The following is a 24,534-nucleotide window of genomic DNA, read 5'->3' on the forward strand; positions in this document are numbered from 1 at the left end:
TCTACAGGACATAATTGTAATTTCACTCACAGGATAATGTTCTTTGTTAAATGCTTTATCAGGTGCTTATTTAAAATAATTCTTTTATTAACCTAAAGATGAACGGGTCTGTCCTAGTATACGATTTTTGGACAGGGGTCCAAAAATCGTATACTAGGAATATACCAGATGAACTTTGTCAATAAATTGTCTGATTAATTTTAAGAGAAAACTCCTACTACTTCCCATTTAGGTATTTTCCTGGTATAGGATTTTTGTATCGCCTGCCCCCTCCGCTCCCCATGATCAATATTTATCAACTAAATTACTGTTTATTTTGTGTCATTTCAGGGTTAGGTTAGGGTAAGACAATTTCTGGGCCGAGCTGCGGTTTTTGACGGATAAGGGGACCGGGCACTGCAGTCACATGATCAATGTATATCACCTTTAAAATATCATTTTTTATGCAGGGGGTGGGGGGTCCATAAATCGTTCTTTAGGAAATTATCCCTCTTTCCTCCTGTAATTTTGAACAACCTATTTGATAGTAACACAAAGCGTGATCTCCTAGTAAAGAATTTTTGGGCCTTTTTGTTGAAGGGGGTGGGGGGGGGGTGGGGTGGTGGTCTAAAATCCTCATATTGTAACAGCTATGATAGGCTATAGGGCCGAGCGCTGCGACCATACTTCATAGAATGGCTATAATCACGTATAATATGCATATTTTGAATCCATGGGGGGGGGGGGGGAGGGTAAAAAATTACGGCTTTTACAACAGAAATTTTTTATAATGGTGACTTTTTACTTTGTTTTAGTGAAAGAATATAACTGAGTTTAATTCTGATCTAGATTTATGTTTTTACCAGGACCTGGATCCCTGTCAATATTAAATGGATCCTAAGCATCGCTAAGGGTCATGCTGATGTTGATTCTCAGACCTCTCTTACTACTAGTACTATTTGTTACATTGTTTTTTTTTTCTCTGGACATTTTTTAGTTTTTGAATGGTTATTTGCGTATGAATTTATCTATGTTTCATAGAAATGATAATTGTTTGAGAATTAAATGGAAAGTGACATTTACAAGGAAAAAACTTTTTTTGTCCCTCGAAACATTTTAAAACTTGATAGTTTTAATACATTTAAATGTCTAACATTGCCTTGAAATGGTTAAAACACAATGGGGTTATGTTCTCGTGTAGGACACCAGTAGTGAGGGGTTTTAGCAATATTTTAGCTGCAAACACTTGAGGTTTGTTTATGGAGAGCAAAATGTTTGGTAATATATGTTTGTAACTTTGTCAATTGTAAGTATGGATCCACATATTTACTCTTATTAAATAGTGATTTAAATTTAACTCTGATGCTTCATTTACTTTCAGGAAAAACAAATGGCATCAAGTGTCATTGCTACGTTTATCATTTGGAACCATAGAAAAAAATTCATTGAGAAACATGATAACTTTGGATGATTTGGAAAGAAGGAAATTGAGGAAATACACATGTTGAAGGGTAATTGGAAGAAATGAAGAATCAGAAAACAAAGGTAAAAATCCTAAATAGATTAAATTAACTTTAACATACTATTGTGAATAAAATAAGATTAAATTAACTTTAACATACTGTTGCGAATAAAGAAAATGTTGAGCTGAACAATATATTTAAATAATTTAAGCCTAGAAACATTTAGCCTTTACAAGGTTTTTTTTTGATTTTTTCTCTTGGGCTTCTTACTTATGTCTTGATTTTTTTTATGATAATTTCAAATTAAGTTAGTTGTTCGTTAGCATGTTTCACCTTTATTTGTTAAAGATAACGAATTTAAATCATGCTTGTGTTGAGAGGGATAAACAGCTCCCTTTTAAATAGATGAGAGTCTAAGCTATGCAGGAAGAAGTTTTTCAAGAAAGTCTTCGAACTAGACCACAGAGTGAACTAGACCACAGAGAAACTAAGGCTTCTAGCTAGCCTGGATTCTCATTTAGTCAACATTAAGCTCCACAGTTAATCAAACACCTTAGATATGGAAAAGTAGACCATTAAAATTGTTGTTTATTTTCACATCTGGTAATCAAAACTGGTACAAATTTGTGTCAAAATGTTAAGTTTGTATTTCATAGTTATATAAAGTCAGAAATTTTATGCTTGCCACATTATTTGTAAGTATATCTTTTTTCAGACATTTACCATTTAATGGCATTTTATTCCCTGATCACCATTTAAAGAGGTTTTGCCAATTTCTTGGCTGCTTTATTCAGTAATTTTTGTTTATCCACAAATTGTAGTGCTTTGGCCATCATACTCTTCATTGGCGAAAACATGACAAATTTTGCATAAGTATTGAATAGAATATTTATTCTTTTAACTTACCTGTTTCATAATGTATTTGTTCTTGCTCTTATCCATAACATTTTCAATTTTTTATTATTTAATAGCTGAAGGGCCCTGCACTGTCTGTGAAAAAAAAGTTGAAAAAAAATTTCGATTTTTTTTGTTGCCTAAAACATCCCCCAGCCTGAGTGTCCACAATAATGTTAGCCCAATCAGTCCAGCCATTTTGGCCGGGCTATTGGTGACATATATATGAAATGTTTTATTATTTTATTGTGTACCTGAACTAAATTTTAAAGAAGAGTTTATTTCAGTAAAGTCTAGTTGAGCAGCAAGACTGGAGAGGAGCATCTATGTTTATATTGATCTCAGCTTATCAAGAATTTGACATATTAAGATAAAAACCATTAACAAGGAGGATATTGAGAACATATTACCATTCCAATTAATCACAAATTTTCTGAATTACCTTAAAATTCAGTGTAATTCATTAATTCTGTTTTTTACTCAATGGTGCCAATTTAAATTTGTGATTAATGTAAAATTATAAATGTATTGAATCAATGAAATACTGAAATTTTTAACTCACTGTCAGGTGAGTTGAAAGCTCTGTATGTAGGAGTTTGGAGATAGTTAAACTCAGTATGTAAGAATAACCATAAACCTGGTTAACGAAGGAACTAAAAATTGCTACTTATTCCTTTTTGAGCATTCTAGATAAACATAATTATTTTGAGATATCAATTATGAAATTTATACAATTTTATGATTTATGATTTTAGGGAAAAGACAAACTTACTAGAAAGGAATTTGACTTGAATAGAGCACTGATAATCACTTTCAGTAATCTTGTGGGAAACTTGTGCCATTCTGGCCATCTTGTATGGGGCCAAGGCAATGAGCCTGAGCAAGAACACATTTAATAAAATAGAGGCATTCCAGACTATGATTGGGAATTTTATACTTCAGGTGCCAGGTTCTACACCAAGGGTATCAACATGGTCTGAGGCAGAATTAATGCCAAACAAAATAATCAATGGACCAGAAATGCATGCTACTATTGGAAACTGGGGAACAAGAAACAAGATAGGGTTTTGGATGGGTTGAAGAACTATAGAACAGGAGAATGACTGACAACTGGATTAAGGATATACTGGATATAGAAGCAGCCATCGAGGACAAGATTGCAAATCTTGGTTTAAAACAATTGAAACAGGCAATAATTGGTGATGCGGCAATTCGATCAGTACTTCATGAAAAACCCTGCTTGAGAGTGGTTTACACTTCAAAGGCATGTTGATGACCTAAGGAACAGCAAGATTTTGTGCAAGGCAAGATCAGGAAATATGGGGCTGGGCAATAGAATGAAATACAAATTCGGTAAACAGTGTAAAAAGTGTCCATGGTGTCCGCAACTAGGTCAGTATGAGCAGCACAGTGAAGCTCTCATAATCCAGTGGTGGATCAAGAGACACTAGCTCATATAGACACAAACTACAAAAAAAGGGGTGCTAAAAAACGTAATCCTCATAAGATTCCTGGGGCAATATGTAGTGGGACAGGTTGAGCTATGTGATAGAGCCAGGAAAATTCATCAGATTATGGAGAGATGGCTGATCAGAGTACAACATCTGTGAGGATGGAGATAGAGACAGGTGGTAGATTTTTCACCATAACTGGGTACATAGAGAATGAAGAAATGATACTAACCAAACAAGGGGCTTCTCTAGAGGGAATGAATGAAGATTTGATATTAACCAGACAATGGGCTACTCTGGAGGAGATCTTGTTATAATTATTTATAGTATATTTTGAGAATTTGCAATGGGAAAGAATACAACCAATAAGGTAAAGACACAATTGAGCGACTAACTATTGAATAATTCAACAAATTAAACAGAAAACCAAAGAACAGACTGTCGCATTTAACCTAAAAATCCTAGCTCCAAGGAGGGATATCAACCTGTGGTTACAGCCAACTCAGGTTCCAAGAAGCCTTTCATCCGGGTTCGCCTGCATGAAGGAATCATTAATAGAACAAAACCTTGGCAGATTCAACAGACTCTTCCAGGCATATATTAGATGTATATCGAATNTAAATTTAATTCATAATACAAATGAAAAAAAGAGCTGAATCTATCTTTATTTTCCCTACCTACAGAAATAAAGAATTGCGCCCCTGTGTAAGGGAAGATAACCCTTTCTGTGACTGGGGGATTCAGACTGAATCTTGTATGTGCAATTAGTGTAGAGAAATTCTTTATCATTCGAGTGTGCTAAGGCCTCAAGACGAGCATCCTGTATACTTGTTCAAATTACTAGAACTTTTCTTTATCAAGACAGGAATACTTTTCTTAAGTTAATTATACAGTTTGTTCAATCACAGCATGGTCACCTCAACCTGGTCACAGGGTGATATTGACATCTCGGAATGTGCAGAAACATGCTGTAAATCTAATTTCAGGTCTGCAGGGAAAATCACATGATGAGAAACTGGAGAAACTGGGTTTGATGTTGTTGGTTTAGATTTGATCTAGTGCAAACCTTTAAGATTATTAAAGGCTATGACAATGACAACAGAGAGATTTGGTTTGATTTGGTTGGACCAGACTCACAAGGCTGACCTGCCATTAGTACAACCTGATCACAAAAGGATCCAGGACTACATTTATTCTGTTACAGGGTGGTAAACTCTTGGAATGCACTGCCTGCTGAAATTAAGGATGCTTAAACATTAGGAGAATCTAAAAAATTTCTGGGCATGGACCTAAATTTAATCCTCTTGACTATTGTGCCAAGTCCAGGGTGTATGGAAAGACTTAATCACTTTCTATGGATGATGACTTGACTTCTAGATTGGTGTGTGCCACTCCTGCTATCCTTATCATACTCCTACCAGTAGTTCTAAGTATCACCACTCAAGTAACCTAAGAAAGATAAAGCTTGTGGCAAGCTGCACACAACCCTACAGAACATAAAATTGTTATCCATGTACACCAAACTGAATGCACATTTAAACTTCCAGATCTCCTAGTCTTGACCTTTTAAATAAATAAATAGGTTAAAGTAGTGTGCACTGTATAGGTCTTCCAGAACTTCCAGGTCTCCTAGTTTTAGTTTAAGTAGTCTGTTTAAATAAAATATCTGGATTTTTTATTGGAAATTAGCTCTTGTACAATGAGTTGTTTAACAAGATTGAATGGTTTTGAGAAACCAATTTAGGATCAATAATAACTAGAGATATGTACATGTTGTCCCAATAAACTGTAACATTGTAAATTAAATATTCTTCTCTCTACATGACATTAATTTGTAATTCTAGTAATGATCAACCACATTTTGGAAACCATGAGTTAGGGAACTTCCTTCATACAATGATTATAAACCAAAGGCAGGGGGTAACTTCAAATTAAGCTATCTCTCCCTATAGGATTGTTTCACTGGTAAAGATTATGCTTCCGTCTCTGATTATCCTTGAGAAAAATCCTCTTCTTGAATGTGACCTGACAATATGAACAGTAGGCCGGTGGGAGTTGTTCACTGTGCTGATTTTGTTTATGTCTAAGAAGACTGGTTTGATGATAGAATTTTAAACATATCTTACACTGACTTTCCTGTAGGTAAGTCCTGTCCCGCCACCCTTTAAGTTCTGCTCGATATATTCGTCTTGGTCATAGTCCTGTCCGTACTTGTTCGAAATTATTCTTATCCAGCATCATTGTTCTGCCGTTGTACCGTCCTCGTACATTGCCATCATCCCTGGATCCGTCATGGATACAATGGGCTCTGCCTTGACAGGTACAACCTCCTCAACCTCCTTGATATCGTCATCAGTTTCTGCCACTCCTGATGGAGGGTCAGGGCGGAAATGTTTGGGGGTGGAGTTGTGTTCCCACTACTTTGCTGTCTAGGTCTGGATTTGCTTCTAGATTCTGATTTAGATTTTGGCTGGGAATTTGAACTGGGTGAATTATTTTAGTTAAGCCATTGACTCTATGATCTTCTGCGATCTCGAGAAATGAATTGAGATCTTCTTGTACCACATTTACCTCCCCATGGTACATAAAGTTAAAAACTGCTCTTAGATCTTTTAGAGAAACCCTTTAAGGATAACTAGAGTGTGCTGATGGGGATTTCATTTCAATACACTGTGAAAAAAATGGCGAACAAGCGCTTAGTTTAACTTTATGAGCTTGCATTTGTTAATCTTCACAGGCTATTGTGATATGGAAGAATTCCTTTTCTTCTCCAATGTCCTGGAACACTAAGCTAATGTTTCTTTAAATTTTTTAACATATCACTTTGAGTGATTCAATTTTGATTAACCATACTTCAGAGAATCGATTGTCATCTTCTCTCTCGCACATACAAAAGTCTTTTTAACTAGGTGTAACACTTATTAGTTAACAATTTGAAGGAGTCCAGTTTAAGAGAGAAAATAACAGCACTCTTCTTTGTTGATGACCTGGTTATGATATCTAAGTCAAAAAGGAGGGGAATGTAGTAAGTGCACTGCACATGTGCACACACTATAATTGGGTGCACTCAATCAGGGCTGGACAGAGATCCAGTTTACTGGGTTCCTGAATGGAACATAAGCTATCATCATAACCAAGTCAACAGTTAAAGAGTGGGAGAAAATGGTCTACTTTAGCCTCCTGCTGCCTCAGTCATCATCCCAGGTTATGGGATGGATGGAGGTTGGATATAAACCAATCCAGATGGGCCTAGACATGAGAACTATCCTTTTTGTTTACAACACTCAATAGGTTAAGAAGGATCAAATTACTAGATTGGTTGCAGATGCTACTGACTTTTGAGCAGAAAGGATCAATTCTATAGCAGCTGAGCTTAGAGTTACTGATTTGATAGAAGTGTCCAGGGCTGCACTAAAGAAATTGATGACTGCTAACCAAGTATCAAAACTACTGGCTTCACAGGTCCCCAAGGTGATTGTCTGAACCTATTGTATGGTTCAGACTGCAAAAGCACTTAAACTACACAAAGGACAGCATGATTCTCAACCAAGCTTGGGCAGGGGATAGTGGTTTTTGGAGCCGTCCTGTCTTAGAGAGAGCACCATGGGAGCTGTATCTGCTGAAGCCCAAAACTCAAGGTCACTATTTGACACAGAAAGGATACAAAATAAAAGATGGAAACTCTGTAAACCCTGGATAGTGACAGGAACTCTGTAATCACTGGATTGGAACTCTGTAATCACTGGATTGAGACCGGAATTTTCGTAAATCCTGAATAGAGACGGGAATTCTGTAATCCTTGGATTGGACACAAAATGGAAACTGCTATGATCAGAGCCTTTAATGGGCTTTGCAAGCACACCAACCTGGTTTTTACTCTCCTACCACTGGATACTGGATTCCTCTAAGGATATTGGTGTAGACAAGGCCATGGCAAATATTAATGTTGTGATAAGAGGAAGCTGAATTACCATCATTTTTGATGAATGGAAGCAGGAGGTGTTCTTGCTATTACAGGTTCAAATAAGAGTTCACTTAAGTTGGTCAACTCCAGTAGACGTGTGTGTGTGTGAGCTCCAGATGGCTGGTAACACAAACATAAATAAAATGGCAAATCTTCTTCTTTCCCTAGTTATGCTTTTAAAGTACTGTGCTCCAGCAATCAATAGTGAAGATTTATCAGTGCTTGATTCATCCTTAAAACGAAACTGTCACCTCTTCACCATCATATATCAAGATGTATTGATCCAGTAGATTTAGCAACATTAGGAGACCAGCTCCCCATTCTTCTAACAGAATTCCTGGAAGAAAACAAAGAACTGTTTGCTGATGAGAAAAAACAGCATTCAAAAGGTTTTATCTCCCATTCTCACAGAACTTCAACACCTTGAAAAAGTTTTGAGAAAGAAAGCCTTTTCCAGAGCTGGCACCGATTAGGACAGAAAAAGTTCCATTCCTGTCAGAAAGCAATTAGTGAGCTTAGAATAGTTGTAAAAAGGAAGACCAAGAAAAAATGTTTCACAAAAACCATTGGGAACTTGCTAAACAAGCTGTGAAGGGATCATTATTATAGGAGAAATTGAAACCAACCCTTGACCTAGGATTTGCAAACACCTACTAACTGGAAAAATACAGTACACCCGGTAACAACTTGAAAAGTTTAAACTGGTTCCCCTTTGTGTCATTAACTCATCAATCGCCAAATTTAGAACCATTCAATTCAAGGTGAACCGCTTAGTCCCATCATGTTTCTGATGGTTTTCAATCCAATCATTGAATTTCTACAGAGCAATAATGATTGTGGATTTAATCTAAATGGAGAGAAAATTAATACCCTGCCCTATGCTGACGATTTTTGCCTGATAACAGATCTGAGAAAACATCAAAAAATTCAAAATGAAATAAAATCCAAGATTGAAACTTTGGGAATGAGATTAAAACCAGCAAAATGTAGATCATTTTCCATCAGATCAGGTCTACCTAGCAGAATAAAATTTACTATTGGTGAAACTGAAATTCCAAATATATTTCAAGAAGAGCAGAAATTTCTTGGGAAACTTCTATTTCCTACTGGTAAACTTAGTGATGTGTTTGATTACATCAAGAGTGAATTTGAAGCAAAACTAATAAATATAAATGCACTTCTTATTGGGATGAACATAAAGTCTGGATCTACAAACATTATTTCATTCCTTCTATTTGGTTTCTGCTTACTGTTCATACAATATCACAAAGTCATCTGAAGAAACTAGACACATTCACTGATAAATTTGTGAAAAAATGGAATGGATTACCACCCTGTCCAACAAATGCTGCTCTACACTTGTAACCTGGCCTAGACATTATTTAGATATCCACCCTGTTCAAAACAACTATTTGGCAAGCATACACTAGAATAAGTATACAAAATTCCATCACAGACGTTGCAGAAAAAATGTTTCAACAAGCCACATGAGAGAACTATGGTCAAGCAGAAATGCCTGAGTGGGATGACTAATCTTCCAAACATCAATGCTGAAAAAAATAAAAACAACTGGCAATGAAAAAGTATCTATTGAAAATGTAACGTTTTGGAGAGAACGTACAGAAACACTATAAAACAAGGACATTTTTTCTGCCTGCCAATGCTTTTAAAATCTTATATGATCTTAGAGCTTGAGAAAGCTGTACTAGGTTTTGGGAGTGATGAGTCAGGAAAGGAAAAGAGAAACTTCTACAATTCTTCTAGTAGGAGGCAATAACCCTTAGGCTACAGCTCAAGGAGAAGGCCCGCCAGTGTTTGCTATCACGAAGGTTGCATGCAAGGTCAACTTTGACTAACAAACAGTTCTGGAGGCTAGTCAGAAGGACAGTGAAGAAGAAAGGAATACTATCAGCTGTCAAAGATACACAAGGGAAACGGGCGACAGACAGAGCACGGATAGAAGAGATTGTTTTGGAAGAACTAGCAAAAATCTTCTCTGGCCAAAGATCGGCAATATTTACCCACAGAGGTGAACAGCTCATCAAAGAGATGGATGTCAAACAGCTTATGGGGTGGCAAGAGTGGATGAAAGATACAGTAGGTAGCACAACCCATGAAGAACAAGTCTGCAGGAGAACCACTGAGGCTGAGGTTAAAGCTGTTATAGACAAGATGAAACTACAAAGATCCCCTGGAGTTGATAATGTCACGGTAGCTATGCTTAAATATGCCGGGCCGTGCTTTGTGAGCATGTTGACTGATGTTATCAACGCTACCTTCCATGAGGGCAAGGTACCCGATTCCCTGCTTGTCGGAAGGATGACACTGATTGACAAGAAATCGCCCTTGCTGTTGGTGTCCAATAAACGACCACTAACTGTATCTTGTGTATTTCTTAGTGTGATCACAAAAATAATGCACGGAAGGATGGACAAAATATGTGAGAAGAATGGTTACTATGGTACAGTACAGTATGGGTTTAGGTCAGGGCGCTCAACAACAGTCTGTGTGTTTATGTTGTTGGCAGCTGTCAGAAAGGCAAAAAGGAAAGGTCATTCAGTGTCTATAGCATTCTGCGACATTGCTAAAGCCTACGACTCTGTGAACCGTGAACTACTTTATGCAAAGTTGGACACCATTGGCTTTGGAGGAAAGGTCAAGTCTCTAATCCAGTCCATGTATTATAATGACAGTGTTAGAGTCAGAATAAAAGGAGGTTTGACGGCGCCTTTATGGTTCACGAAAGGGGTTAAACAGGGGTGTGGGCTTTCACCTCTTCTGTTTTCACTGTACATGGCTGGGCTTGGAGGGAAACTTCATGCCATGAAGGAAGGAATTAACTTCAACGGCCAAGTGATCTCTGCATTGTTCTTTGCAGATGACCTTGTTCTTATCTCACGGACGAAAGTGAGAGGGATGGAACGTATGCTAAGGGAGGTCTCACAGTTCTGCCATGGGCTATATATGAAACTCTCTGTAGAGAAAACAATAATACTCTCAAATGGAACACAGGGGCAGACTTGGAAAATAGAACCAGGTACGCCAGACCTAGAATCGAACCTGGTTGGTAAATACCTAGGAGTGGAATTACAGGTAAAAGGCAGGAACCTGGTTTTAGCCAAGAGAGGAGCGTATGGTATGTGTCGCGCAAAATTACGCTAATACTATCATGGGAGTCACAAGATCTGGACTAGATCGATCTCTTGTAGCCCATACCCTATGGGAGAGATGTGCTATACCAGCTATACTGTATGCGGTGGAATCCATGGTGTTATCTAACAGTGTCACTAGAAAGATAGACAGCATCCAGCATCAGGTTGCAAGGTTCATTCTACAATTACCAAGTTCATCATCCAAGGTAGCTTGGTACATGGATGCAGGGTTTAAACCAATGCGAGACAGGATAAAGGAGCGAGTAGCATTATATGTGTGGGAAATCATGCATAAAAAACGAGATCCTATTCTGTCTGATACATTCGACGCGGTGATCGGAGCACGTGACGACCCGTGGGCGAGAATGATTGGGGATCTGGTTGCTGAATTAGGACTGGATGTGTTTGAAGGTCCTAAAACTAGGCTGAAGAAGAGACTTATCCAAACGTCAATAAAAGGGGTCCTGGAGCAGAAAAGACAGTTTGTGTCCCTCAACTGTATTCCAACCCCTCAAGTCCGCTATGCCTAAGTAAAGGGATAGTTAACCACCTTTCGGAGCATCACGTTGTTGTATCCTGTCAAGCAGTAGCCTATGAGAGGTCTACAACAGGGCTAGGAGCCCTTATGACAGGGAGGCCACGGAGCAGCACGGCAATCCTTACTGGGATATTAGGGGGAGATAATGTCTCAAAAGAAGTGCTGCTGAAAAGGACCGAAAAGATAAACTTACTGCTGGAGCGGTGGATGGATTTGTCAGGAACAGCTTAAATGCGGGTAACCTCTTTTCTTCGCCTAAAGGGTTGTTTGATACCAACCATCCAATGACCATCCAATGGAGTTAATTGATGAGCCACTGGCTGGATAGTATCACCTTTTTATCTTCTGACAATGGTCTAATTGTTGTGGGTATAAAGGTCCAGTTAGAGTAGGTGTGGGACGGTGCTTCCCATGCCTGCCGGCGGTCTGGGGGGTTCATAACGGGACCTCTTTTTCAGATTTCTTTTCTAATAGTTCTAAAGAAAGGTACACTGAAATTTCTACTCAACTCACGTTTGGACACCCTGCCAACACAAATTAACCTTCTACAATGTGGAAAATCTGCATCAGATCTCTGTAGACTATGTTTACAGGCAGGCGCTGAATTACAAGGTAGAAGACAAGAAAATTACAAACAATATTTTGAATGGCTGCAAGGTTGTACTACACCAAAAAAGATATACTCAGAGGCATAACAATCTTATTAAATATGTCATTGGATTAATTGATATTGACCAATTTTTAATATATGTCTACATCCCGTCCCTTACCCTTTAAGGGGGAGGTACTGTTTCCCCCCCTCCCACCTCGTTGTGACCGCTCAGAAACCTGATCTAGTAATTATCAATAGAGTGGAGTAAAAGATGGATAATTGGAAACAAATATCAAAAATGCCAACACTCAAAAGATGAACAAGTATAAACATTTTATCACAGATATGTGTCTGTTCACCCTTTTAAAATAGGCTCAAGAGGATATATCTCACCATCAAATAAAGCAAATCTAAAGAAACTGCATAAGTTCTGCAAACCCAGTGTTAGTTTCAAAGCAATGTGCTAAAATCTATCAAGCCTCGCAGTGCTGTCATCATACCACATTTTTATAAATTGAAAAACACTAGACTGGGACCAAGAAAATCCATTTCTGAAAACCACCGCTGAATAACTAAACTATACTATTGCTTAAAGTCTTGTATTGCACCTGTTTTTTTGACAAACCCTGTCAATCATAAAATGCGATATCCAGAGAAAAGAGTATTAGTCTGTAAACTTTTCATCCTACTATCTGCCATTAGAAGGGCCAAGAAAAAGAATCATACTGTTTCTCTGGCGTTTTGCGATATTGCTAAAGCATATGATTCGGTGAATAGAGAACTGATGTACCTAAAGCTTGATTCTTTAGGGTTTGGGGGGCGTGTCAAAGCTCTGATTCACTCCATGTATTTTAACGACAATATTAGAGTACGGTTATGTAGAGGTTTGTCAAGGCCTTTGTGGTTCACACTAGGAGTTAAGCAGGGATGCATACTTTCTCCTATGCTGTTTTCCCTGTATGTCTCAGGACTAGGGAAAGTCCTTCATTCAATGAAAGAGGGGGTACAGTTTATTGGTGTCACTATAACAGCGTTCTTTTTATCTGACTACCTCCTTTTAATCTCAAGGACAAGCCCAGAGGGATGTCTAGACTTTCAAATGCAGTCCAAAGGTTTAGCTTAGACATGGAAATGAAACTGGCAGTAGTTAAAACAGTTGGTTTAAGTTATGGAACAAACCAAAATGCTTGGAAGGTTTCAGATACTGACCTGGATATTGAAGCTACGCTGGTAGCAAGATATCTGATGGTGGATATCATCCCATCACAGAAGGAAACCTAATGTAGCCTCGAGAATCCAGAATGATTAGTTGTGCACGTGCATTTGCTCATACTATTGTAGGGTGTACCCGTACAGGGTTGGATAGAGCCCTCACAGTCGTCAACTCTGGGAAATTTGCGCAGTGCCAGGTTTCTTGTATGCTACTGAGGCTATGGTCATATTTAAGACCACAGTTACAGAGCTGGATAAGATCCAGCACTTTGTGGCCTTGTTCATTCTCCAATTACAAAAATCATCTTCTCAGGTAATGGGATGGATGGAGGCTGGGCTGAGGCCAATCCAACACTGATGAGAAAGATAAAGGATTTTTTTAAGAACAGTTGCTGAGGCAATTATGTCCAACTGACCCATGGACTAAACAGGTTAACCTGATTCTCTCTAGGATTGGAATCCAGGACATTTCTAAGGTTTCCAGGTTCCAACTTAAGAGAATAATGGATAATAGTCTTATTGCAAGTATCCAACAGGTAAAAGGCAGTCATTCATCGTTGGATGGGCGGCTGTGGGCGGCTGAACCAGAGAAATGGTTTTGTCTAAACCCATGCATCAATGACTCAAAGGAGAGTGCTATTGTCAACAGAGTCAAGGCAGGCGATGATGGCCTAGGCAACAGAAGGCCAAATCATCTTCCATTGACCTATAAGATGTGCCCATGGTGTGTATCGGTAGGCATTCTGGTCAAACTTGATGAACAGCATGTCATTCTTGAGTGCCCAGGAGCCGGGTATGCAAGAAGAATGACAGAGTGCTGACATATCTTGACTCCCAGTCCCAAGTAATGAGTAATGGAATGACTCTGAGACCAAGAGGATCATCTTATTCATCTTAACTCATGATTCTGAAAAAGGACATTGGAGCATGTTAAAAAGAATCTTAATGGATAAGGGTAACCAAATTCTTAGAAATTACCTCATATGAAGCAAAAGAAAATTAAGAGAATCACATTATTCATTATAAGAAACAATAGAAACGGAAACATAGAAAGTAGAATCCAGAGAGGTTGTGCACCATGCACTATGATACTGGTTTATACTCTGCGGAATGTAAGTAAAAGGTTGCTGTAGACAAGGCTGTATTCTGTAGCACTTTGTCCAAGATGAACTTACAAGAATCAAGAATTCTTTTGTTGAAAATATCCACTCCTAGCCAAACCTTTATTATCCCATTTGACAATGTAAATCCTTCAAATTTTCAAACCCCACTTAGTAACTTTTTTTCCCAACCTTATCTGTGTCTGAAGCTAACCTTCACCAGTTGTTGAGTCAGACATTATTGGAAACTGCAATCACATCTGATATCTACTCACAAACAGTAACTTTCTATTCTACTTAATTTTGGGCTCTGAGATATCAAATTATTGAATAGTATGAATCAGAAATATGTGTCTAACTGCATTTTTCCTTTCTACAAGAGACTACAATGCATAGATTTAAAAGAGAATTACAGAAAACAGATGTATGATCAGATTCAAAAAAGATAAAACGGTTGGAGAAAGAAAAAAAAATAACAACCTCTAACAACCTCTAATGACCTAAAATGACCCCTAAAATAAATATGTTTTAACTATGGCTTTATGCATATAAAATGTAAGATAATAACCCAGGGAATACAGAAGCAGCAATGAATCCAGTGTTTGACTATCTAATGAACTCTTACAACCTAAAATGACCTCCAAAAATAAAAATGTTTTAACTATGGCATATTACCTGGGTTCCTAGTTTTTGTTTGATATGCATTAAGTCATTTTTGGAGGTAATATAGAAAATAAATTGTGAAATGTGGATAGTTTGTGATAGACATATTTAACTTTGGATTTAAAATTGCAGACTTTGGTTTCTTGACAAGTGGGTATTTGTTCTGATTGTTTTTTTTGTATCCTATCACTTGGACATCTGACAATCATTAAAGTTCCAGTCATATCTCCTCGCCAGTCTATAGTTTTCACTTGAATGACTAAGGACTAATGGCAGGTTGCCAATCTTGAGATTTATTTGTGGATCATATATATATCATATATAATAGATGATAAGAATATGAATCATTAAAGATGGGATGAGATCTTGTGCAGATTACAAAATATATGCCCAATATCTAAGACGTAGCTCAAAAACAGTCAGATATTTATTGTTACCTTCTATTACCCCTTTGTAAGCTAGATTGATAAATCAATAATGATCCAACCTAGAAATAATTGAAGATATTCCTCTTGGGACTTTCTGTTTATTCATTTTGATCCATTCGTGGAAGATTTTGTCCATCATGATTTCTAGCACCAGGCCTTTCTCTGGATACTCCGGTCTTGATCAATTATCAAATACATTAAGGTATTTATCAATAAAAGAGAATGGAGATAGAGGTTCCTGGTTCTCTGTGACAACATTAATAATGGCAAGCAGGTTGTTAAGCAGGAGCCAGAGGAGAGACTGAAGGCTAATTATAAAGATGAAGAGAGTGATTTTCTATTGGCTTGAAAATTTAATCATTTAATTGACTTCCAGGATTGGATACTCCTTTGAAGCTTAACTTTGACTGATTGTCAAGAATACTGAAGAAGAGTAGGAATCAGAGAGAACACTTGAAATACAGATTGAAATTGATAGAATTGTCTTCACCTAACAATACTGTGAAACATGAAAATTGTGTTTGACAGTTTAACGTCCGTTTTCAGTGTATTGAGATGAGTAGTGGACTACTGTACAAGGACAAGGATTTTTATTTTGCAGGCTTTAAAGAAGGATACACAACTAATGGAGAATTAGTTGATTACTATGACAAGACTTGTTACCACTGTGTTTGTGTTTGTCAGCTCAACATTCATCTTCAGTGTATTGTGATAAGTGGACTACCAAACAAGGTCAAGAACTTTTAATTTTTGGTACCAAAAAAATTCAGTGAACTAAAATCATGATGCTAATAAAGCTGGTTAATCCAATTAGCTGGAAAGCAGCCACCAGTCACAGTGTAACAACTCCCCATTGGATTTGTTATTGTTGAGTAAAATTGAGGTGGACATGGGTTGCTGGACCTAATGGTGGTTTGTTGATTCCATGTTGTTCCTATCAGAAATTACATATTCCTTTTAAAATATTCTCCAAAATATGATAAGAGATTTATAGATTTAAAATTTCAATATTCAAATGTATTATTATTATTATTGTTAGTTTTGCAATATGTGAGGCTCATCACTTTTCCCAACATTTTTTGTTGGACATGCTTGTTATGATAGATATTAAAGTATTCATTGATATGCTGTTTATTAAGTATTTATAAAAACCCATAATCTTTGCTTAATTTTTTTTAGTTTTTTTTGAAAGATATTCAAAAAAATCCGATGAAATCTACTTTGTATGTCATTTTAAACCTTTTTGTACATTTTTAAATTTGTTTCTTTATTTCTATTTTATTATTATAGATTCAACAGTGACTGCTAAGATGAAGTCAGCCATTTTGAATCAAAATATAAAATAGTCACAAATTGTAAATTTTTCAGACTTAAAAATAAAATGTTCTGTTGATTGATAGCTCTACAGATATACTCTTGTTATAAAGATCAAGGTTAAAGAAGAAAATCAGTAAACAAGTCAGTCTCACTGCTTTGCAGTTGAATAATACCTCAAAATTTCTAATAAAACAATGACATTAGTTAGGATTCCAAACATAACCCAACTATTTAAAATCTTTTCAAATTTCATTTTTATAGATTTCTCTATGGGCACCAGAATGGAGGAGCATGATTGGCATAGATCCAGAGACTCTAGGTAAAGTTTATATACATTTGAAATCCTTTGATCTTCTTAATAAAAATTAAATACAAAATTTAACGAAACATTTAATTTTAATGTCTAGGGGCAGGAGTAGAGAAAGATCACCTGATCTGCATTATTCTGGAAGATCCAGAGAAGAAAGTCGATCTCGAGAAAGAGGCCAAGACAGATCTACTGATAGGAGAAGGAGAGAAAGGATGGACTGGCAGGATTGTAGGGATGAGAGGGGGCAAAGGCTGGAACATACCAGTAGTAAGGAAAGACCTTCTGACCCCTATGTGGAACAATCTATGTTCAGGTAGTTTAAATCATTTTTGAATTCTGACATTTGCTGCATTCAAAATGTCAAATAGGCATATTGATTACTGAGTTAAGATTAATGATGATATTTATTTTATTCTTTGAACACAAATAATAAAAAAATGTATAATCTGTTGGTGTAATGTTTTCTTGCATTCTCTATTTAGACCTGCTCTTCATGTGTTTTATATATTTAGGGGCCCAGATGGTAGAAATCTAGACATGAAAATTGCTGCATCAACAAAAATCATGATAAGGGAAATATTATTTAGTAAACTAATCTTAAGTTTAAGCTTTTTTATCAAAAGCTAAATTTGTTTATGTGAATTTCTTGTGAAGAGGGCTTTTACCAAGCATTACTGTACACACTACATCAAATACAACTTCAATATGACAAATAATCATTTTCTCAGAAATAATCCAGATATAATTCCTGCATTTGGGTGTAATCGTCTTGAAAAAGCTGTTTATGGTTTGGGCAACACTCAATACTTCATGCTGCACAGGTTTAACATCTAAAGATAAATAGCCTCAATCTACAGGCATAATATAATGATAATAATATTAATAATAATTATAGAATAATAATAATAATAATTGAAGATTTGACTAAATAGCTTAATATTGGAAATAAAAAATGTGTGTCTCATTGGTCATCCTTCAGTAAGTTGACCAAAGAGATGTACAAGTGTTAATGAGCCTAGTTCAGATTTAAAATGCAATTAGATTGGAATTTAATACAATTTTAAATAATCTATCCATTTGATTTATAAGTTTCAATTTTGTGCAAAGCATTTTAATCAAAATATTAAATCCATTCTACTGTTTCTCCCACTTTTATTTAAAATTAAGCTTAAGATATAACGCCTTAAAATTTAAGAATTGTTAAGGAGGAAAGGTGAGGGTCGAAGACCCATGTTTGATTTTGATCGACCTCAGATTGAATCCCAAGAGATTTTTCAGCTTCCATCTTCAGGTTTGTCGTAGAATACTTACAGATTTGAAAAATTTCTTGAAAAACTTTTTCCCCTTTATTTAGTTGCTCAATGTATATTCAATAATCTTAGTCTTATTCAATTATAATTTTTCTTAGGCTTACAATGGCAGGTCAGATAAAATGTATTAAATTAGGCTTTAAAATGTGGTTTTCAGAATTTTTAGATTTCCAAAATGTCTCAATTGTGTTTGTTGAAAAAGATTTTGTGTTTAGGAAGAATGAAACTTCAGATAAAGAACAAAATCAAGAAAAAAGAAGAAATGACAGGAATATTAATTAAATTTAGCATTTTATCAACATTAAATTTAGCATTTGTTTTTTCAAAACTTATTATATTGTAATAAATTTATTTTTAATTGAAATATGAATTAGAACTTCAGTTGCAAATTGCAGTTGTTGCAGAAACTTTTCTCCAGGAGAGAAACAGGGTAAATATTTTTTTATAAAATTTACTAATTTACTAAGGGTGCCTAGTTTGAAAATGATTAAAACTTATGGAGAAATAAAACAAAATGGACTTGAAAGTTAAACCTGTGCTGCATTTTTATTTCCCAAACATACAGCATTTTTTTTATTTTTTAGGGGGGGGGGGAGATAGAGTGAGTAAATTTTCAAGATGAAGAGGAAATATTTTTCATCCTCATCAGAAAAATTGGTATGAAAATTATTTTTTAAGAATTCATTTCTTTTTTAGGGAAGAAACTCTAAAGAATCACTAGTACAGCCACATGTTGCTACTTTGGGTTTGCCAGTACAGATGCCTGTTCATCCAGGATATGATGTTCCTCTTGTTCCACCAGTTTATACTGTTCCTCCAGTAGCTCCAGGACAGGTTTACTCCAACCCTCCTCCCCTCTCGGTTCCTGTCTACTCTGCTCCTCCTCCCAATATTGGACCTGGATATCCTCAACTACCTCCTCCTGGTTATCCATCAGTAGTTTCCTCACTCCCTCCACCTTCAATATATAATCCACCTCCTCTGGTACCAACCCCAGCCCCAGTTCTTAACCCGTTTAGTTTACCACCTCCACCTGTGGCCTCCAGTGTACTCTCTTCAAATCCTGGCAAGGAACCTTCTATATCAAGGTTGGAAACCTCAGGAAATAAAGGTTCAAGTAGTGCTCCTAATCACAGGGATAGGTCTGCTATTGATCCTTGTGACAGCAGGAAAAGACCTTCAAATCATACAGGACCAAGAAACTCTGTTGATCCTTGGGAAGCTAGAGATTATCCAAGAAATGGGGCATCATCAGATAACAGGCAGAGGAACAGGATTGATCCTTGGGAAACCAGAGATCAACCAAGAAAAGAGACTAAATCAAATAAAATGGATAGGAACATTGATCCTTGGCAAAGCAGCAACAAACAAGCACAATCTAATGTGTCTATGATGAGAGGAGATACCCACACACATCTCATAGCCAAACAATCTGTGAAGTCCTCCAAAACGGCTCAGCAACAACTTCCATCACAACAAGGACAGAAAGAACCTACTGAGGTGGTTAAAGATGATGAATATTTTAGAAATTTGGCCAGACAACGAATTGCAGCAAAAACAGGGTCTGATCGTAGCGAGGTTGAAAAGGAATCTCTTCCTAATAAAGAACAAAATAAAAATGATGTTACTCCCACAAAACCTGTTCAAAACCCGTCTGCATGGGTACAAATTCAGCCAAATGTTTATGCCAGGCGCAAACCAAGAACAATGAATAAGCATCCTGATGCATGGGTACAAATTAAGCCAAATGTTTATGCCAACCCAAGAACACTGAAGAAGCCTCATGCAGGGGTACAAATTACTCCAAATTCGCATGTTAATCCAAAAACAGAGAAAAACCGCAAAACTCGATTAAGAAGACAACTAAGTAAAGCGAAGAAATCTGGTAATCTCCAAACAGAACAGACAAATAAAACTAATTTAGCCCCAACCAACCAAAAGGCGCAACCTAAAAAAAAGAAAAAGAAGGGAAAGCAAGTAGCAAATCAGATTCCTACCGGTATATCTGTCTCAATAACCCCCCAAAATGTACCAAAACCAACTCAAAATATTACAACAACACTGCCCTTAACTGGAGCAACTCCTTATAAAAAGGCTGTGCAACCTAATTTCAGTGGATTGGATAAGAACAGATTTAAAGATCAATGTAGTCGCAAATCTTTGATGGAAAACAACTCTGAATTCCCAACAATTGTAGAAAACAGGTAAAAAAAAGTGGTATATATTTTTTTAAAAATCAATCTCCATTCTCCACCCTCTTAGGATAGGCTACTAGCGCAAGGATCAGAGTGGTCAAAAGATTTTTTAACCCAAATGGAATCCTCGTGCCCAACTACCTATTAATTGATATACGGCATGTAAAACTTACAGTAAGATGACCCATAGTGTGACATCTGGCTACTAGCGCGCCGGTCAGAATGCTCCAAGGTCAATTTTGACCTCTGAAATGAACTCCGTTTCCCAATTTACCTGTAGTTTGATATATCGCATGCCACCTACGTTTTGAATTAGGCCCAACTTGAATTAAGATATATTTTTTAAATACTTTTTCTTATGTGCGCGTGCGAGTGGGGACTTGAGGCTCTAGTGCGCAAAATCTTCTCTAATCGTGTCCTGATGTAAAATTTCAAGCTCATTTAACGGTGAAAAGCATGCCCCCCTCTTTCATAATTGTTTACTCACCTTTTTATCACATGCTTTTTTCAACACTAAAAAATTATAAGAATTTTTTGATCATGTATTTGATAATGGGAAAGGGGAGAGGATGATATTTTTGCACTCTTACTGAAAATGAATCAAAAATACAGTTAGACTTACAATCATTTTGCTTCACAAAAATGTTCTTATATTACCCATAAAGTCATTTATTTAACTTGAGTAATTCAGTGATAACAACCAAACAAATTAACAAGGGTTAAATCCATTAAACCGTCTCAGTTTTGACCAATATTTTGGAAATAATTCTCTAAAGAATGTTAAATGTATACTCATTTTTGTTCTAAATGTTCTGAAATAAGATCAAAACTTGTTTTTGGTCGGATTTTGATGTATCTATTATCCAATTCTATACAAATTTTATTTCTACAAGAGTTAATATCATTTACAACATTTTTTGTACTTTATAAATCTTTTGCATTGGAATCTCTCTGGTGTCCATCGATTAATGTAATGAAATATAAAATCTAAGCAAATCAATGTATTCAGATTGTACAGAATCTTCCTACTTTATTTTTGTTATAATTTTTAATTGATGATTATCTGAGACTTATTATTACTTTTTTCTAGATGGGAAGGTGATAACTACTTTGGTGAAGAGAGTAGGCGAATTAGAGAAGTAGCTAGTCCAAGAGGTTTTGCTAGCAACGCTTCCAATTATATTGGTGAAGAGATAAGGCGGGTTAGAGAGATATCAATTCCGAGAGATATTGCTGAAAACACTCACAATTATGATCACCAGGCTGGATTCAGGAGTAGATCCTGTTCAAGGTCAATTTCAAGAGCAAGGACTGAGTTTTCCAGAAATTACCAAAACGACAGATATCCTCTAGAAGACCCAAGTGACCGACAGTTAAGTCCTCAGCACTCTGCCTTTAGAAGAGACGCGTTTAGTCCCATTGAAAGTGATGAAGAAGTGTTTGAACCCACAGGAGAATCCAGGATTTCTACTTCTATATATTCAAACCATTCAAGAATAGAGGAGAGCAGATATCCTGGGGAGGAAAGGGACTTAAGTCCTTATATTGTAAGGGATATGTCACCGGACTTGAGGGATCAAATGCAGCCAAGAGTTACAAGTTCTCACATGAATGAAACAGTTGGTCACGGGTTTTCACCAGGTTATTATGATGAACAAACAAGCTCATTTGTACAAGAAAATCTGAGAGGTAGCTCAGTTGGTAGATTTTCTGAACCTGATCTGGATCAAAGTTCTTTCTCTACCCATCCAGCTGGAAGATTTATAGAGGACGATCTAGGTCGTAGCCATGATGTTTCTGCTGTCGATGATTGGGATATTCATCCTAAGGATGATTTCTTTGACCAGCCAGTTCAAGGGAACATGAGGAAAAGGAGAAGATCTGTCAGTTTTGACAGAGAAGGACCTTCTCATAAAATCAGAGAACGTCCAGTTTTTTGTGACTCTGAGGATGACAGAGGGTTTGTTCACGGAGAATTCCGAAGTCCAGAAAATTATAGAAATGATCTGAATCAGAGAGAAGGTAATTAAACAAGATTTGTTTAAGAAAAGTTGTTGTTCCTTTCCAAATTTTTTCCGTTTTTTTTATGTAGTTGAACGAGAGTACACAAAAGAAGTTGTCCTACTAGCCAAACTTAGTTCAACTACTTCTCCTAATTAATAAAATTCAACTTTACACTATTTTATGTATCTTTGCTAAATATCTTTTTATATGTCTAATCATCTAATAAGATTTAATTACTTAAGTATTTACTTCTTCTTTAATGTGTTTGTAAAATACAATGTTTAATGTTTCAGGCCATTATGAGGATGATTGGGATGCGCATCCAGATCATGGGTATGACAAAATTTTTCCAAACATACAAAAGTAAAAAATGAAGACTTTTATCTTTTAATAAATGTTGAAGGAAAATTATCTGTTGGAAAAGCTGTAAGATACCGCTCCATTTTTAAATTCTTAAATTTTTCACTCCCAAAAAATGTTACTTTATTTATAATTTTCACCTTCTCTATCAATATTTCCCCCCAGAAATGTATTTATTTCCTAATAAAAGAAAAAACTGTTCCAATCATCATATATAACAATAAACATTTAGAAAAGGAATAATTTTCAAGAGAAGATATTTAAATTTAAAAGCTTAGACATGGTTTTTTTTATGATTAAACCCAGGTTTAACGCTTCATCATTGAAACGGCTGAAGATTGCGTGTTTTACGTGATTTCTAGAGAATTAATCTTTTTGTCTTTTTCTAATCAAACTCCGAAATCCGCCAATTACAACCAGTGAAAATCCATCATATATTAAACCCAATTCTCTGTTTCAATTAAGTTCAATCCCAAAGCTCGAGTCTTAAATTAGCCTCGACGACAGCTTAGTCTTGAGTCTTATCTTAACGAAATTTTTAAATTACTTGCTCTGATAAATAATTTGTCCATATTTTATTTTCATATTTTAAATTTTCTAGAAGGAACTCGAGATTCGACCCGAGATTCAGCCCTTCAAGGGTGAGTTATTCAAAATTCAAATTCAAATCTATCGAACATATGTAATTTGAGCCCTATGTAATGGCCAAATTCGAGCGCTGTGTAAGACAATAAGGGTTGGAAAAACGTTGGCAATTAATTCAATATACTACAAATTTGATAGCTTTTAAGGGAGTTTAATCGTAATTTTATGTAACCCTCCAAGCACACATGGCACTGCCCGATTCACAACAGTACCCTTAAAACCTATTTTCCGGTCGATAATATGGAAGATATTGTCGAGTTTTCTAGGTTAAAAGTGTTAAAAATTATGATAATGAACCACAATCAAAACAATCATTTTTCAAAATTGTAAAGATTATATTTAATTTTTACTTTATCAGACTTTTAAGGGTACTTTGAGTCAGACATCTTTGCATGGAGGGTCATTTGAAATTACGCTTTCAGTCCTGTTGTTGATAATTTTAAAAAAAAAGTTAATTGTCACAATGTCACATGGCTCATGGCTTTTCATGTGATTATTTAGAATGAATAATTAATTTATCTGAATTATATTATTCATTAGTTAATTCACAAGCTTATTTTTTCACATTTTTTTTATAGATTTAGGCACTCACCTGTTTCAAATCTTATTTTTGTGCTTATCTTTCCAATCCTTATTGCATTTTTTTTTCATTAGACAAATATTTTTAATTTAACTGGGTTAAAATAAGTCTTAACATGGAATGAGTGAAATAAAATGTTTAGAACCGGGAGTATTCTGGTGATATCAACGACAGGAACTGGAAGTATTCTGATGATTTCAATGATACAAGAGATGAAAACATCGATGTTTGGGAGAATCAACCAAAAAGAGATGAAAACTTGAGGGTCAGAGAAAGATGGTGATGAATGGAATCTACATTCTTCAATCAAGAAAATAGATCAATAATTCAACTTATAATTCATAATAATCTAATCTGCGAAATATTTCATATTCAAG

At 36.0% G+C, this 24,534-nt stretch overlaps 1 protein-coding gene across 3 annotated transcripts; it reads left to right on the top strand.

Annotated features, from left to right (window-relative positions):
• LOC111695897 (uncharacterized) lies at positions 1 to 24,467 on the top strand. 3 transcript variants are annotated; one of them, XM_023465364.1, is made up of 14 exons: positions 1 to 62; positions 1,361 to 1,524; positions 17,015 to 17,072; positions 17,161 to 17,376; positions 17,576 to 17,635; positions 17,792 to 17,884; positions 18,269 to 18,354; positions 18,589 to 18,642; positions 18,748 to 18,803; positions 19,070 to 20,577; positions 21,659 to 22,590; positions 22,866 to 22,905; positions 23,534 to 23,573; positions 24,300 to 24,467. In XM_023465364.1, exons 3-14 carry the CDS (start codon positions 17,023 to 17,025, stop codon positions 24,438 to 24,440), a joined length of 3,276 nt encoding a protein of 1,091 aa, XP_023321132.1. In that variant the 5' UTR covers positions 1 to 62; positions 1,361 to 1,524; positions 17,015 to 17,022; the 3' UTR covers positions 24,441 to 24,467. The 3 variants fall into 3 exon arrangements, with proteins under 3 accessions (XP_023321132.1, XP_023321131.1, XP_023321133.1); XM_023465363.1 differs by lacking the exons at positions 1 to 62; positions 1,361 to 1,524 and adding an exon at positions 16,765 to 16,869; XM_023465365.1 differs by lacking the exons at positions 1 to 62; positions 1,361 to 1,524 and adding an exon at positions 16,766 to 16,894.
• Positions 24,468 to 24,534: the final 67 nt, after the last annotated feature.

The sequence above is a fragment of the Eurytemora carolleeae genome, unplaced genomic scaffold, assembly GCF_000591075.1.
Source record: "Eurytemora carolleeae unplaced genomic scaffold, Eaff_2.0 scaffold142, whole genome shotgun sequence".
Classification (NCBI taxonomy): domain Eukaryota; kingdom Metazoa; phylum Arthropoda; class Copepoda; order Calanoida; family Temoridae; genus Eurytemora; species Eurytemora carolleeae.